We start from the raw sequence: 18,403 nt of genomic DNA, 5'->3' as shown, positions 1-18,403 counted from the left end.
CTTGCCTATGACTTTTATAGCTGCCACAAGACCGGCTGCGACTCCGTGTTGTATACCGGCTGTAATGTCGTCTGCTCCGGCTTCTTGATCTGAAATGTAACCGATTAAACAATTATTTTTTCGGGCGTATTAAAAAAAGGCGTGAACAAGCCTCCCCAGTTCACACAGAATAGGAAACCTGTGTCTGCAATGTCTTCCACGGGTACTCATTAGATTCACAGTGCAGAATCTGTGACAAACTCAAACTAGCAAGTCCGAAAGCCTCATTCTGAATTCCCGTGTCCCAGTCTTGGCTGTAAGAGCCGTGCAATGAAACAGGCAAAAGGGAAAGCTACTTTCAAATGGACAGGAAGCTAAAATAGACCCACCATTGCTCTCATTTGCATGTTACTATCCGTAATTCTAAGCTAAAGGTTAACCACTGTATGACGTAGCAAAGGCGTCTGTGGATCTGAGAAACTCATGTTATTTTTCTATTTTTGAAGCAAAACTAAATAAATACAAAATACAAATGTGGAGATAGGAATGATTACAAAAACGCCGCACTCTCTGAATGGGCAAACAGGATATGGATCAGAAGAACATCCGCTCCAAGAAAAAAGGTAAGGCGCTCACCAGCAAGAGAGGGTAAAAATCAAATTTATTGGACTACATAAAAACAAAAGAAACAAACAGTGCTAACTACTCTCCCACGCGTTTCACACCCACTGTGGTGCTTTCTCAAGGAGTCAGAAAGGGTCAGCACAGCCCTTTTAAAATGATAGATCATGGCATTTCCCTTTATAGCAGCACTACAGGTTACTGTTTGTTTTATTCCTTTATAGGATTGAAGCAGGGGGTCTCCGCAGCTAAACTACAGTCATTTCAGCTCCTGGGATCCTCTGCTTCCCGAGATACACACCTCCGTAGGGGGTGCTAGTATCTCCTCCATATTAAATTGTCCCGTGGGTTAATTACAAGCTGCAAGGGATGACGTCTCAGCTTCCTATTGGTCCACGTGATGCGGGACATTTAAAACCGCCATTATGTTAGCCTTAACAACCCCCTTCAGAGCTGCTACATGCCGGCGATACTGGCACCCCCCTACGGAGTTATCTTGGGAAGCAGGGGGTCCCCAGAGCTGAAATTAATGTAGTTAAGCTGCGGAAACACCCTGCTTATACTAAAGTAACTACAAAATTAAAATGCAACCTTTAACCTAAAAGTTTAGTTTGTTTCCTTACCTGGATGAATGGCTGTAAGAACGAGATCGGCTTCTGGACCTGCTGTAGGAAAGTGACCTTGTTCTATGCCTTGACCCCGACCTGGATTTACTTCGAGACCTGGTCTCACTCCGGGACAGACTTTTCTCGTCTTGGCTTGAAGACCCCTCTTCACTTGAGCTTTCTTGGTTTCTTGGTCTTTGGTTCAAACGGGCAGTTTTCCTGACTTCGTCAAAGAGGGATCCTGGCCGCACTTTATTTTTACTTTTTATTTCCATTCTTAGACCTTGTGGCTTCTTTTCTTGCTCCAATGGTGTACTCAGGGGTATGCTTGGAGGTTTGACCACTTGCAAGTGACTTTGTCCTTGTACAGGTTTCCATTTATGGTCAACAACTTCAGTATTCTCAACCTTGACTTTTCCTAAACTTGTTACCTTATCGGATACTGGTTGATTACTTAAGGTTGTTTTTTCTACCTTAACTGGTACATTTTCTTCTTTGGTGGAAACAATGCTAGTTGATGGCAGGGTGGTTGTGTCAGAATTTGCAATCGAGGCATTATCCTTGCTGCCACCAGGAGAGCATCTTCCCACATTACTGTGATTTGATGATCGGTCAGGTGTATACATTTTCACGTTGGCATCAACAATTTGAGTAACATGTGCAGTTGTCATCTGACTCTTATTCGTACAGGCTACATACTCCCTTTCCTCTGTTGTATGTAAAATTGCCAATGGATTTACACTTTTCCCTTGTTCCACGCAAGGTTTAATATTATCCTTCGGCGATTCGGCGTTTGTAGTGTTCTTATGTGACCGACTAGTTCCCTCCGATTTGTTGTCGTCATGAACCAAGTCTTTTCTTTCATTTACTTTATGCTTAACATCAGGTTTTCCAGTCACCGTTTCATCCTCCTCCTCTTCACCAAACTCTAGGGGAGGCTGCCAGTGAAACGTTTGCTTTCGTTTCTGAATTTTGCGCTTTTTGTCTTTTCTCTTCTTAGACTTTTCTTTTCCTTTTTTCAAATGGTTTTTCTTCAGACTCTTTTTGCTGGAGCGGTGTTTACGTTTCTTGGATTTGCTTTTACTATTCTCTAGACTCGAGCTCGCAGAAGGCGGGGTCTTCGTCAGCTTCTCAGGAATATTTGCAGAAGGAAGGGGAGACAAAACTTCTGAGGACTTTGTTTTTGACTGGCAGGTGGTCTCGGTGTCCGATTCTGAACTAGCTTCACCTTCCTCTTTCCCTGAGGAATTTCTGGCGTCTTCTACACCATGCACGTTTTCATTTTGTTCAGAAACCGTTTCCAATTGGATAATTGCCATTTGGTTTTCTTCCATCTCATCACTTTTGACTATTTGTTCATCGACCAACTGCTCTTTATCTGTGGCTAATGCGTTCACAGAATCAGTATCACCGTCTTGTTCAGGTCGTGATTTCTGCTGATCCATGTTAGAATTTGTGATGTGCACATCTGTCTCCTGAATCGGTTTGATAACATCATGATTTTCCAGTTCTTTCTTCTCCGTGGTTGTTTTCAACACACTCTTCTTAGAATCCTCTGGCTCACTGTCTGAACTTGAATACGAATTAGACTGGCTCCTACTTTTTCGAGAAATAGATTCTTTTACTTTTATCTTTTGACTGTGGTTGGGGCTCTTAGAAGTTTTTCTTTTTGACTTCAACAAGGATCTGCTACTTGGACATTTGTCGTCACTAGAGTCATACGATGATGACCTTTCATACGATGAAGAATGGGAAGTATGGGAATGAGACCTGTGCCCAGACCTGGACCGTGAGCTACTACGACTCCTTGATCTAGTGTATGACCGGCTATAAGATCTGCTCCTTGAAGACTGAAGTTTTGATTTCCGCCGATAGGCTGAACTGCCTGAATAACTATCTTCACTATCTGAGCTTGACCGCCGTTTTTTATATGAACCAACTTTGACATCTCTAACAGAATACCTACTTTGTGTAGGTAGGACTGAGGCTTTGACCTTAACATCCGGTATACGTTCATAAGATGGTTTCCATGGTTTTTGTCCAGGTTTCCATCTGGAAGGTGGTGGACTGTCACTTAGGGGCATCACAGGAATTTTATCAGGGGCTACGGAGGGCAACACAAGTTTATCACTATGCACTACTGGTTTTCCTGGCTCTGTTTTAACAACTGGTTTAATTTCCACTGAAGGCAGCTCTATGGTTTTGGGTGACCGTGACACTGTTTTCCCCTGCTTGGACTTCGAAGAGTGAGATTGTGAATTTGATCTGGATCTAGACTTGGTCCTATTCCTTGACCTAGACTTAGTTTGTGATCTACTTCTAGAGCCGCTCCTAGAGTGTGAAGAGGATTTAGAGGCCGTTCTGGATCTCAAACTTCCTCTTGAATAGGAGCTTGATCCAGACCTGGAATAAGAGCGAGATTCTTTGCTGGAATGAACTGAAGAGTATTGTTCTTTGGCTGAACGAATCAAGTTCTTTTTAGAAGAGCATCTAGATAACACCGATGAAGATCTCTTAATTTGTCCATGTGAAGATTTTTTTCTCCTGCTTGAAGAGCGAGGCGACTCCTCTTCAGGAAGGGGCGACGGATCTTTTTTAGGTGGCTTATGCTTCTTTGAATGCTTCAGCTTTTTTGATTTCTTTTTGTGTTTCAACTTCTTTTCTTTCTTGCGATTTTTAGAACGGGAACCTCTCTCTCTACTAGCATCAGAGCGATTACCATCGTGTGACCAGGACCTGGATCTCCGAGACAGGCTCCGATCATCCCAACGACTTGAAAAACTATCGGTTAGCCTGCAGAAAGAAGAAGATTTGAATTAATTGATTAGTCTTTTCCCTTCAAAATGCATTTGTTCACTCACTCGCTCTGTGAAATAAAATAAAATCAGTTTACACGTCGTCATTCATGAAGAGAAGGATGGCAATATATATTAAGTACCATAACTTGAATTTTAAGCAGCTTTATTTATTTATAAAAAATGTTTTACCAGGAAGTAATACATTGAGAGATACCTCTCGTTTCAAGTTTATACTAGTGTACTTGTAAGGTACAGTATTCCCAATATTTTGAAACTGTTTAAACAGCGGGGGGTTTTTTTTTTTGAGACTATGGGACATCAGCTGGATATTATATTTGCTGAACTCCAATTCCCACTTGTAATGGTTTCTATCAACTCCAAACATACGTAGTTTACAAATGATTACATGAAGTAGCAGTCCCATGTAGTACCAAGGTGAACTTATAGAAGTGGTACTGTATGTCGAAGTAAAAATATTTCTTCTTAAACAAAATAACATAAACCGTGTTTTGAAGTTTGCCTTGGAGGCGGTGCAAAGTTTTGATTATACTATAGTAAGAGCATCCCAGTTGTCACCATCATAGAAAGTATCTTCTGGAAACACTTCAATGTCCTACTGCACCGTATGTTTCCACTCTCCCTTCCTTTTAGACTAGGCTCATTGCAGAATACTCCTCCACACCTACTGTGCCAGTGTGCTCATGTTGTATTGTATTGTTTTGTGTTACAGTCTATTGTACTGTAGAATAGGTTGGTGCATTATAAAGCTTAAGTGTCTGCATAAATCCCTTCTGCAATCCTAGTTTCAGACATTGCTCTTACTTGTCTCCTTTGCTCCATTTCTCTCCTGTGGGAGGCTTGTACGCTCTCAATCTCTGCATTTCCTCCTTCCAATAAGGGGGAGTCTCGCTGCTTTCATCATCTACCGATTCTGACTGAGACCTGGATCGAGGTGGTGTGTGATACCGCTGAAAGCAGATTAAGTAGAATGTGAAACACTACAGTCCTTATACAATGTGCTGCACAAGTCATCTTCACCTTGCTTGGAAAGCACTAACCTTTACAGTATATTAAATAGGGCTATATGGACATATTCAAATGTCATTTAGAAACCAGAATATATACTATATAACCAGAATAAATGGCTCTGCATTGATGGTCATTCTCGGCTTCATTCCACTGATAATTTCACCACTTCTGGAAACAGACTTTTTCAAAACAAAAACTTGTACTTCTGAGTAGATGTGATTTGTACGGGCCTACAAATGAATCCCTGACTAAAACACCTAGACCAGGGGTGGGCATCTCTAGGCCTCAAGGGCCACCAACAGGCCAGGATCACAGAATATCCCTGCTTCAGCGCTCAGAGACTGAGACACCTGTGTTGAAGCAGGGATATCCTGAAATCCTGGCAGCCCTTGAGAACTGGCGATTGGCTCCCCTCACCTAGACTGTAAGATGGGCCTGCACGTCTCCCCAGCAATGAAAGGGTTAGTTCTGACATAACGTGCTGTGTGTAACAGATCGTGGGACCCTGCATCTCTCCTACCTACGCGCTAATAAAGCAACACAATGAAAAGCAACATAAAAACATACCAGAACAGATCTAAAATCAGTAATTAGACAGAACACAAATGATACGTACTATGGTGCCTCTGCCCCTAATCTTGCGGCCAGATTTTGAGAGCGAGGGTTGCTGCTGGTCATTTTGCTCTGCTTGGACGGACACTGGTTTCCTGAAACGGTCAAGATGCACAATTGTGATAAACGTGTATATGATCAACGTGCAACAACGATTTACATAAAATAAAAAAAGCAAGAAAAATATTACTTGGAAACAAGCATTTCTTTTTGTAATTGTATGTTATACGTATGTGCCATGGTGTACAATTACTTACATGAACATACATGTATAGTGTGCAAGAAATATGTACATTTAAGTAATGTTATGCAAAACAAGAACTCATCTTTACAAGGAAAGAAAGCAACGGGGGAGGTGGGGGGGAGAGAGAAAGGATGAGGAAAATCACAGGTTTAAATGCTGTGATCTGGGACAGAGATCCCTTGCAAAGTTGTACTTCTACTGAAGACTTCCTATGTGACTGCACCTTTCTATTAGTCTCAGCTGCTATCATAGGTGCTTTGCCTGTGAAAATCTACTTGCAATAGCGGTTAAGAAATCAGTATAAGGACTCCTCGAATGATAGGACAAGGCCGCTTCTTACAGCAAGATTTCTGGGGCTCTCGCTATTCCACTATTATTCACCTAGGAGCAAAGTGATTTAAGAACTGGTGAGGTTAATTGGCCCACGCTGAGTCCCGGTCGATTACAAGAGACATCTAACGAAGAGAAGGTGGTGAGAGATACTGCGTTGTATTGATCCTGCTTACACATTTATGTGTTAAATGCCCTGCTTTAATGGCACTATTGTAAGTGCGTTTTCTATATATTTTTTACATAAAACTTTTTTATACGATTGATCTGTGCTATGTTAGTTTCCCTTTTCCCTCATATACTGGATCATCTCCTCTAAGTCAATTGATGGGATTCCTGACCACCATACACCTTCATAGTCTTCAGCTACATTTAAAACCCCTGCTCTTTACATCCAGCATCTTGTGAGTATGCTGTGTATAGAGCCGAACCTGCAGCAGCATTTTTTCCACACGAAAATACGTCTGCACTTATATTGTTTGTATCACTGCCTTTTTTCCCTATATGCTCCCCGTTAATTGGTTTATGTCACCTACAATTAAACCACAATTATACCGCTGCAGTGCATTCACTATCGGTCAAACGTGGGACCTGGCTGTTAAAGTGACAAGAAAAATGTGCGTGAAAGGTCAACCAGTCCGCATCACAAATTCTACATATTATAAAATGTGTACTCCACCCCCCGTCCCAATATAAAGCCAGTCTGAACAGTACACTGCACACAGTGCTGGAGGTTTTGAATAGTTTAAAGATCCCAAGTATAAATATTCAGTGCAGCATGTGCATTTTCAGGCAGGAATGGGAAAGTTTCTGAAATGTGACATTACATTGCAGTCCACCAGCTGGAAAGTACGAGGGGCTCTGCGGCTTACGTTTCGGGCTCTGGCTTTAGGGCGGGTGCATCTCTTCTCAGTAGAAACCTATTTTCAGGTACAGGTGGGATTTCTTCAGGGCGCACAACAGGCTTTTTTCTCACTGCACTCGAGTCCTTTTCCTCGATGAGATTGTTCTTGACGGTGTGAGTGCTAAGAGAACATTCACAGTTCATTATAGAGAGCAATTGACATGGCAAGCAGCGCGGTATGTAGCTTTGCAAGCGCCAGAACGCCCTTATTTTGAAGGACACAATATGGTGCAGCCAGTAAAAGTAGATTAAGCTAATTGCTCAATGTCTCAAGAACGGTCTGTCTGTCTCTTGCATCAGGCTTTTCTTTTTTAAAGCCAGTGCTGCTACCAATAGTCTAATCCAGGGGTGCGCAAACTTTTGTAGCTGCCCCCCCCCTGCCTGCTGCCCCCATGTGCTCGCGCCCCCTTACCTCTGTTCCAGGCGTCAAATGGCGCCGCTGGGTCTTTTGACGTCACCCCGCGGCGTTGCCATGGTGACGCGTCAACACAGCCGTCTGAATCTTGGTAAGTTGAGGTTGCAGAGGCCTCACGCGATCCCTTGGCGTTTAAATGCCGTGGGGAAGAGTGGGGCCTCTGCAAACTCTACGCCCCGTAGAAAAATCTCGCGCACCCCATGTCTAATCCAGGAGTGGCCAACTCCACACTGCACCACCTGTGCTGAAGCAGTGATACCCTGAAAACCTGACCTGTTGATGGCTCGAGGACTGGAGGCCACTCCTGTTCCAATCACACTTTCTCAAATAATATTGCATCAAAAAAATGAATAAAGCAGCAATCCTTTCCAAGTCAATGTAGATTATTTTTATGAAATAAAGGCCAAGCACTTAACGGATCATAAATGAATAAAGCGATAGTGAATTTAGTGAAAAGATATATAAATATATATTGTAGGAATGGTTTAGAAAAAGGGGAAGCGGCAGCTCACGTGAACCTTTTCAACATAGAGAAATATGTATTACGTGGGATGAACGTTTCAGTTCCTTACTCAAGATACAGAAAAGTGGGAGATGGGGCGAAGAGACGACATCTTTGTATCCTCATCTCCCAAGGTGTGAAGCGTGTCGGATTCTCCAAATTGATACAGTTTCACGTACGATATTCAATGTATTCATATTTGCTTGTTATACTGACAGTCATGTCTGTACGGTGCGCTCCCTGCCTGTATATATTTATTTAGCCCCATACAGGCTACTTTTTGTATTTGTACCCCCGTGCCTCATACTTTGGACATATTCCTTTTTTTTTAAAGTAATCAGTCATTCGACAAACTAGACGAGTGGGCTACACCCTTTTTTGAGTTGGGGGCAACCGTGAAGGATTTTGAAACTCTCAGGGAAACACTTTAGACCTCAATCCGTCCCTCCTCGACCATAAGCACACACACACCCACCCACATTATTTTACTCACACTCCATATGTACCCCCATTCTCACAGCACACACCGATCCCTCAATCATACACATTAACCCCTCCTCACCCCTTCCTCCTCCCCACATACCTTGTATATTAAGGTGGTTTTTTTCACTGTTCTGTACCTTGAAAAAGATATGGGTGTGGGACCAAAATGCTTATCCCACATGACATTTCTCGCAATATTAAAAAGACAACGCAAGTTGCTGCTTCCTTTTCTGTATCTAGGCCCCGGCATATCTCCAGAGACCGGACTCAAGGGAGGCGACTCCTCCGCCATCGTTATGTGTAAAGAAATATTAACCAGAACACGTCTATAAAATGAATGCGTGTATAAAACGTGTCATGTGAAGTCCAATCTTGGCTGCCATGGGTCTATGGATTCCTCAAATCTTCAGACAAAACAGAAAACTCAATAAGACTTCAATGAAATGATTTTGGAAGAAACCAAATCAAACATGAGCACGCTGAAAATAGTGATAAATACCTGTCACATCAGTAACAGAAACAAGGAATGCAACAGGAGGGAGGAAAGAGGGTAAGGGAAGGAGGGGGGGAGAGAAAGGAAGACCAGGAAATGGAGAGGGGAGAGAAATAGGGAACTAAGGGGGTGAGCCCCTTCTTCAGGCCCGTTCCCAGACATCCAAACGATCAGTGGTACTTCCCTTAAACCCTGGGATAAAACAACAATTCTTAATGACCGTGAAACATACGTGTTCCCTGCACCGCAGGATCAACACGAGGAGTCCACAGTAAGTCAGCGTGTCACCGGTACAAAGCAGACACAGTGCTGCTTGTCATTCAGCAAGAGATACCAGCGCACTCAATATAGCAAGAAAGTCCCGGAACAAGTTATAGGAAACGCTGCGGTGATGAGTAGGAGCCAGAAGCAACATTTCTAAATGAAAAACACAACATTACGTTGGGCAAAGTGGTTTCCCAAGAGTCTCCCGAAATGGCGTCCTGCCAGCTGCTGCACTCGCTCAGCTCGCCATGTCGCCGACACGCTGACTGGCGTCTCCTTGTGTCGATCCTGCGGTGCAGGGAACACATATGTTTCACTGTCATTAAGGAGGTTGTTTTAGCCCAGGGTTAAGGGAAGTACCACGGATCGGTTGGATCTCTGGGAACGGGCCTGAATAAGGGGCTCACCCCTGGAAACGTTGCCGCCCTTATTCCCCTATTTCTCCCCTCCTATCCCTTCCCTTACCCTGTTTCCTCCCTCTCCTCATGTTGCATCCGCTTTCTGTTACTGATGTGACAGATTACACTATCACTATTTTCAGTGTGCTTATGTTTACACATGTGATCCTATTAAAATTGTATTTGGCTTATTCCAAGATAATTTCATTGAAGGCTTATAGAGTGCTGGGAACTTCACCATTTTCACCGATACTGTGGAGGTTTTAGTGTCCCTCCCTGTTCCCGCTGCACCACCATTCACTTCAACATATTCCAATATTGCATTTATTGAGGGCGGTCTATTTATTATACTTGTTTAGACAAAACAAGGCACCGGAAACGCCCCTAAGCACGTAGTTAGACAAATGGATTAAAATATTTTTTTTTTAAAAAGGAACAAAGGAATCCTCTACTTCAGCAGCTCACTTCCCACTAGCTCTCTAACTTCTGCTATAATTCACCCTACGCGTTTCGCAGGGTACGCGATCCACTTAATCAGCTGATGACTGAGAATAGTGAGGAAGAGAACTGGATGTGAAACGCGGGTACAGGAAACAGTGATGCAGTAAAGACACAGACTACTCAGAGCCCCATGGAACATCTCAATCTTCTCTGCTAAACAAGTCATTGTGACATTTACTACACACCTCGGTTCACTCGGAGGCCTTTTCTCTGTGGTCTCATGTCTCCTGCTTTGCTCCTTCTTCCTCCTCTTCGATGGCTTGGGTTTGGTGGTGCCTCGCTTGCGCTTCTTCCTCCGGTTTCTCTCAATTTCAATCTCACTCTCCGAGGAGGATTCTGAAGATGATGAAGAAGAAGAGGGGGAAGAGGATTTGGAACTGGAACCTGCCACTTCTGAGTGAGACGCAACTCTCTTAATTTTCTCTGAAACTTAGACAGATGGGAAACAAAATTGAATGTTTATTCAACAAAAGGGCAAAGACCACTATGTTACAAAAGAATCATTAACCCTCTCTTCTTGATTAATTACAGCCACACAGATGAAATCCTCAAAGTTTGTCATCCAATATAAACCTTTTGCTATCGGCACAGTCACACCATTGTGATTTTACATAATTGTGTTATTCTTCATTGTACATGAATACAAATAAATAATTAAGCATGTGAAACATTGGCCAGTCAATGAGCAATACTGTGAGCCAACAGCTTCAGCTCTTTAGTGCATGGCCACCTGAGTATCCCAAATAGGGTTTTACAATTTGAAAACGCAATCCCGAAAGCCACTGTATGATCCCTGAGAGCCCGCTGAGAAACGCAGTACAAATTGCATATACCCTGACATTTACTGTGCTGCTCAAGATCGTTTTTAAGGCCCAAACTGGTGCTGGGGGGAGTGGGGGTGGAGGCAAGAGATTCACTTAGGTGCGATACATTAAACTCAATATGCTAAAGTGGTCTAGAGCAGGGGTGCACAAACTGTGGGGCACGGGATTTTTCAGGGGGGGTGCGGCGGTTACAGAGGCCTCGCGCTCTTCGGCATTTAATTTAAATGCCGGGGGATCCCGTTAGGCCTCTGCAACGCTACTTACCGTGATTCAGATGGCTGGTGTGACGCCTCGCTATGGCAACGCAATGTCAAATGACGGCGCGGGTCATGTGGTGTCAATTGCCATCGCAACGCGGCGTCATTTGACGCCAATCAAAGGTTTAGAAGAATCTTTAGCTGGTAGTCAGAATAAATGCTCCCCCAATGTACAGTTTTTGTAGTATTTAAAATGAAAGTGGAAGTCTTAAAAATGCATCATTAGGTGCAAAAAGGAAATTATTAAGCGATATGGGAGGAGGAATAAATGTTTTGAAGTGATTTTAGCTTATGTTAGTGGAGGTAGATTTTGTAAAAATTTTTTTAACATAGCCAACAAAAATAAACTGCAGTTTTAAAACGTAGAAACTGAGCATTCGTAAAAGTTAATAACACCGTACAAATTCATAAAAGGCAAAATGGTCTCCATATTTTCTCCACTTATTTGCCAAGTCTGTCACAGTTTTGCACAGTTCTCTTTGACTGAGCCAGTGATTGGGCCACCTGTGCTGAAGCAGGGATATCCTGAAAACCTGACCTGTTGGGGGGGTCTTGAGGACTGGAGTTGAGCGCCACTGGTTTAGCGAACAACATACAAAGTTTGCACTGCAGACACTTATCAATATTCTGGACTAGGTCCAATGACGTGAATGTTTAAAGTCTTTGCAAGGACAACAGACCTAAGCCAGCTGGATCCATTTAACACAGTGGTGGGATCCAGCCGGTCCACGCGAACCTGTTACTAAAATTTCACACGTTCGCCGAACCGGTGCTTAATTCTCTTACCTGGGTGGCGTCTTTTCCAGGCGAATCTTCTCAGTATGGCCGCGCAGCGTCAAATGGTTCCGCGTTGCCATGCCAACGGGAACGGCACGTGACGGCCGTTGCAATGGCAATGAGACGCTACGCCGTCACGGCGCCATGTGACGCCGCGCAGCCATTTGGAGAAGATATGCAGGAAAAAGATGCTGGTAGACGCCGCCCAGGTAAGAAACGGTTATTAAAAAAATTTCAATCCCGCCACTGATTTAACCCCTTTCTGACTGAAGGAGTTGGTAAACACAATGAATGTATTTGGCTGCGCTACATGTTAAGTGTCTGTAGAGATATATTAGAGTTGAATTGGAGGCGAACAAGAAAAGACTGGGTTCAGCACTTCAGCTATTCTGCACTTGTGAGAATTTGCCTTCTTTAATGTTCTGACAATCTAAACACAACTTGAAGTTTTAATCTTAATCAACGGCTGGGTAACCGTGCTACACTTCCCTCTCAGCCAGGATTTACACGTGAACTCTCTCCAGCCTTTGACACCGATCACCTCACTCATCTCCACCCTCGACAACGATGGCATCACTGACACCGCCCTCATCCTCTCTCTCCCACTACTCCCGCTCCGTCACCTTCAACAATTCACCCTCTCCGCCCACCAGCCTCCAAGTGGGCGTGCCCCAAGGCTCCATCCTTGGTCCTCTCCTCCTTTCCCTCTACACTGCCCTCATCTGCTCCCATGGATTTAAACATCCATTTTTTTTGCAGATGTCATCAAATCTACTTCCCTTTCCCACTATTCTCACCCGAACTTTCCACCCATATCTCTGCCTGCCTTTCTGCCATTTCCACATGGGTGTTCCCATACTTCCTACAAATGAACCCAGCTACGGCTGAAGTCCTCTACCTTCCTACTTGCCCCTCCCTTACAGCCTCCCCAATCACCACCATGTCCCCTCCGCTCGCAACCTTGGAGTTACCTTCGACCCTCCCCATCTCCTCGCCCACACATCTCCATCACTACCACTTATATAACATAAGAAAAATTAATCTAGTCACGTCTCTCTTCTCGGCCAAACTTCTCATCCACTCCCTCATCTTCACCTGTCTCGACTACTGTAATGCCCTGCTCCTCAGTCTCCCCCTCTGCTCCTCCAACAAATTCAAAACGCAGCAGCCCGTACACTTCACACTCTCCCCTGCTCTGCCCACACCACCAATCTCCTCTCCCAACTCCACTGGCAACCCATCCAACGTTTCCTTTTCAAATTCTTCACCGTGGTCTACAACTCTCCATGGTCTTGCTCCCCCTTACCTTTAAGCATTCACCTCACTACACCCCTTCCCGTCCACTTCGATCCCCGACTACCACAACCCTCACTCCCCCCCAGCCCCATGCCTCCTCTCGATTCCGATCATTTGCCTTACTTGCCCCCCCCTACACTGGAACAAGCTACCCCACCACATCCAAATTACCCATCCTGATCTTCAGAAGCAGACTCAAAACTCTTCTCCATCACATTCCATGATCCCCAGTTATCCTACTATCCCATCACCTCCCTACTATCCCATCACCTCCCAAGGCCCATGATCTCCCCTACCCTCACCTCTTCCTAAATTCTCTCCCAAACACTCCAAAGTCACCCACCTCCCTATACCACCGACCAGACTAAATCCAGAGACCTGACCCCAACCCATGCCCAACAATGAAGCAAGCTCTCAAGGCACATAACCCGACCGTAATGTCCACCCTCCCTGCGCACCACAAAGACATTTTAATTACTCGATAATCTAATCTACATGTAACCACACTTTTTTTTTTACCAAATAATGTACAGTCCTCTGGATAAGGGGGCACTATATAAATGTTGTTATAAATAAATTCCTTCACCCGCTGTCTAAGTCTTCCAACAATTCACTTAGATTGTAAGCTCCCCGGGACAGGGACTTTCTTTACTATTGTCTGACTTTGTTGCACTTACTGTACTAGAATTCCCTGTACTGTATTGTCTCTTTTATAAAGCGCTGAGTACATGGAGGGTGCTATATAAATAAAGGTATGGAACAATGCAAGCCTTATTCTGTAGTAAAAGGTCTCAAGCATTGATGCCACCGTGCCACACTGATCAAGACAAAATAATAGCCTATTTATCTGCAAAACGTCTAGAAGTTTCATCATTGCATGGTGCTTGGGTGGATTGTTTTGCTGCTTGGGGCTAACCCCTTCACTACCAGAGAGGTCAGCAATTAACTAGTGCAGCTAAAGCACTTACAAAATGCACCGCCCCGTGTGATCTGCCCCATCTGTGTCTTGTAGGACCCGTAAAATGTTTGGAGAAGTCAGGACTACACTTGCATTAAATTCATGCAACTTACCATCCTTTGCTGGCTTAGCTACCAGCAGCCCACAGTCAATAACCCTCACATCTGCATAGGGCCTGCTGGCAGCATCCGTCTTCAGATTCTCTATCTGCTCGATCACCTCAAACCCGGAAATAACGAGCCCAAAGACCACATGAACGCTGGGGGGAGACAAAAAAAAAACCCAGAGTCAAATACCTGTTCACTTTAAAAATGTAGCTAACCCCATATGCTCAAGGGAATGGGATATTCGTTCACGGCTGTTTCGCCAAGACCAAGTGGCCGCTACCGCTTCGCCGCGACACACCCCGCCGCCGTAGCCGATTCGCCAATGGAATCCCCACCGCATCTATGGTGGTTAGTGTAGGGGGTTAATTTAAGGGGTGTTAGTGGTTAGGGTAAGGCACGTTACCGTAGTGGCGAAGTGGGTGGCAGTGGGGTGAATCGTGGTGAATGGCGGCGACCAAATGTTCTAGACCATACGCTCAATGCTACTTAACACAATACTATTTGCTCCATTTTTGCGGTTCGATTGAGATTTTTCATATGCAAAGATATAAATGAGTCTATTCACTGTACAGATACTCTATCCAGCACTGCTCAGATATACACTGTACACATGCATACAATGTATTGCCATGTATACATCAGTTATGCAAAGTGCTAAATGCAGCATGCTCTGGAGAAGTTGGCATGGACAAGGACTGCTCCTTTAATCTCTTTAAAACAGAAACGTCTTCAAATAGGTTTGAAAACAACCAGAGAGAAAACAAGCAACACACAGGCCTTACCCATCAAGATGTGGAGCGGGCTTTGTCGTTCTGTATAATAAACCAGCAGTAAACGAATATGTATGGGAAAAAAATATATATACAAAAAATTAGATCATGATACACATCTTGTAAGGTCAATACAATACACCAATTAATAACGAAACAAGATGCACTAATGAGGAATCTGATTAAGTCATGTGAGGATTATAGTGACTGGCTTTAAACAGTGACCGTGTAAGGAGGATGATCCAATTGACCGGTCTCAACGTCTGTGGGGCAGGGGCAGGGGGGGTACACGGGCAGCACGGGCAGCACGGCCCAGACTACAATCTCCCAGACCTGAATCTATCCCAGGTCACTTGGTATTAATGGGAGCTGTGGTTTTGAAAATACGCGCCAGTATTTATTTATAACATTTATATACTGCCCTTTAGTTGGTAAAACAATGGTGGGGTTAGATATGGAACATTTCATGTGATGGGCATAGAGTAATTGTTAATGTCTGTGGTGGGAACATTATGGTCAGGTTATATGGGTTAGATACATTGCTTGGTTGGTGGGCAGGGGTCAGGTCTCTGGATTTAGTCTTGCCGGTAGCATGGTGATGGATCGGACAGTCAAGGCGATCGGTATTAACATACCGCTAACTACTTAATACTTGCCTCTCTGTACATGTACAAATTAAATATCCCAATAAGATGGGGTTGCATAAATAGTTTATGTTCAGGATATAATAGTAATAATAGCATGTTCCTGTATAACGCTGCTAGTTTTACGTAGCGCTTTACAGAGACATTTTGCAGCCACAGGTCCCTGCCCTGTGGAGCTTACAATCTATGCTTTTGGTGCCTGAGGCACAGGGAGATAAAGTGACTTGCCCAAGGTCACAAGGAGCCGACACCGGGAATTGAACCAGGCTCCCCTGCTTCACACTCAGTGCCAGTCAGTGTCTTTACTCACGGAGTCTCTCCCTATTACACTGAAAGTACTAAACTGCACTTTACATTCTCACTTTCCCAAAGCGTTACAAGCCTAGAATAAACCCAATTAAGTGAAAAATACACAGAGACCGCATGAAAGTTTAATACATTGCCAGAGGCACTTACAGATATCAGCCTTCCCCTAAGGACTTCAAGTCTCCCAACAATCCATTAGATTGCAAGCTCTCTGGGGGGGGGCGGGATTCCTTTTATGTGCTTATGTCTGATGGACTTACTGTATTATATGTACATTGTTTTTGCCAGATCAATTCAAATAGACATATACCCACATATACCCCCTGATTTCTATCCTCCAACCAGGCTGGTCTCATTGCATAAACCAACAGAGAATCCCCAGCGCTCTGAACGTTAGAGGTCACCATTTGGGATAGTCTGGGGTGGTCAGGTAATTGGAGGCAGATGAATGCCCTTAAATATCTGAATGACTCAATTAAAGCTGGGACTGACAAGGATAGCCAGGTTGATCCAAAAGCTGCAATGTGCACCTGCCAGTGGTAAGTTTAGGAGTAAGGATACTGCTGAGTAAAGTGTATAAAGGCAACGATACAGAATCTACTCGACGTTGTGTTAGTGGAACTGCAGCTTTAAGACCATAACAACATGAACAGTGGCAATTTTACAACAGTTCTGTATCCCCGTGCTAGACGGTAAGCTTCCAATTCTTTACAGCAGAAATGAATTAATATACATACATAAAGCAACTGTAAATATTCCTGTATATTCATTTGCATGTCTTAGACAGGTCTGCAACCCTGACACACACACACACACACACACACACACACACACACACACACACACACACACACACACACACACACACACACACACACACACACACACACACACACACACACACACACACACACACACACACACACACCTTATGGTCAAAGCTTTTACAAGTATGAATCAAATTGTTACATACACTTAGTATAGCCTGCATCTCCCTCGCTCTAATATTAGGCTTATCTAATTTACCAGACAAAATAGTCAGCAATAACCAATAGTTACAACCAAGACGTTCTTCCAGGGAACAATGTAAACTCATTAGTGAGAATGGTAATCTCGGGTGTACTATATACAGTAACTAGCCAGAGTTAAATCACTTAAGGTCTGAATGATCAATTAGATGAATTTAAAAAAAATAAACAAAAAAACAGAACTTACATGAAGAACTGGGAGCCATTGGTATGCTTCCCACGGTTTGCCATAGACAGAAGGAACGCATGGTCATGTTTGAGGACAAAGTTTTCATCTGTGAGGGGAAAAATAAAATAAAAACAAAAAACAAAAAAAGAACGAACGGTTTAGTCGGTCCAAAGAGAAACCAAGGGGGAAAACGGTAATCAATGGTAAATAATACACATACAACCCAGTTGCTAAATATTTATGGAAGCACAGACAGAGAGGTCTGCAGTAGAGTGGCAGGAAGTGTATGGATAAATATAGGATTCATCTGCAGAACAATGCATTGATGACCCCCCCAAGGAATCATTCTACCAAGAACAGCCAAGTCATAATGTCAGCGCCCTGTCAATCTATAGCAAAACTAAAAAGACCATGCTCAGCAATCCCCTTACATACTTTCTAAGGCATCTAGCGCATACGTCCTATATACTTTGAGCCCTTACAAAGCTTCAGCGTAAAACTACCCCTAAAACACCCGACTTCTCCAATGATTACAACTGCAGACTTCCAAATACTTTCTCGCTCTCTAAAGCTCCGATTATAGGTGGAGGTAGAAAAAGATTAACTTTGTCAACGAAGAAGAGCACTTGTATTGCTATACATTTTGAGATTCACTCTACACCACCATGCTCTCTGTGTATGACACAAATGGAACATTATTTGTAGGTAAAAATGCCAATCCTCCAAAATCCCATGGAAAAATAAACTAATATATATGTACATCTATCTATATAGAATCTCTCTCTCAAGATATCACTTTAACAGTAGCAGCCAACCACCTCATCTTGCCCAAGATTGGCTAACTCCAGTCCTCAAGGACCACCAACAGACCAGATTTTAAGGATATCCCTGCTGCAGCACAGGAGGCTCTGTCAACGAACCACTTATTGAGCCACCTGTGCTGAAGCAGGAATATCCTTAAAACCTCACCCATTGTGGCCCTTGAGGACCACCTTTGCCTTTGAGGAGTCGGCCACCCCATCTCTAACCTGCATGCTTGCTGCCGTAGCAAACTTCATCAAGACTGAATATATCATCTAACTATTTTCA

At 43.7% G+C, this 18,403-nt stretch overlaps 1 protein-coding gene across 6 annotated transcripts in view; it reads right to left on the bottom strand.

The window, feature by feature from the left end:
- The window catches only part of NKTR (natural killer cell triggering receptor), a 39,041-nt gene that overhangs the window by 5,045 nt on the left and 15,593 nt on the right, over positions 1-18,403 (bottom strand). For 5 of the 6 annotated variants that reach the window (XM_075587990.1, XM_075587994.1, XM_075587992.1 and 2 more), the window contains 9 exons: positions 17,333-17,420; positions 15,180-15,209; positions 14,404-14,549; positions 10,364-10,607; positions 7,091-7,243; positions 5,649-5,739; positions 4,826-4,971; positions 1,224-3,998; positions 6-89 (listed from right to left, as the gene is read on the bottom strand). In XM_075587990.1, coding sequence (XP_075444105.1) covers positions 6-89; positions 1,224-3,998; positions 4,826-4,971; positions 5,649-5,739; positions 7,091-7,243; positions 10,364-10,607; positions 14,404-14,549; positions 15,180-15,209; positions 17,333-17,420 — 3,757 coding nt within the window. The remainder of the gene's footprint in view (positions 1-5; positions 90-1,223; positions 3,999-4,825; positions 4,972-5,648; positions 5,740-7,090; positions 7,244-10,363; positions 10,608-14,403; positions 14,550-15,179; positions 15,210-17,332; positions 17,421-18,403) is intronic. The other variant, XM_075587993.1, reaches the window with a different exon arrangement.

The sequence above is a fragment of the Ascaphus truei genome, chromosome 2 (genome assembly GCF_040206685.1).
Source record: "Ascaphus truei isolate aAscTru1 chromosome 2, aAscTru1.hap1, whole genome shotgun sequence".
Taxonomy (NCBI): Eukaryota; Metazoa; Chordata; class Amphibia; order Anura; family Ascaphidae; genus Ascaphus; species Ascaphus truei.
Note: the sequence above shows the minus strand (reverse complement) of the source record. Positions and strands in the feature narration are given on the sequence as shown.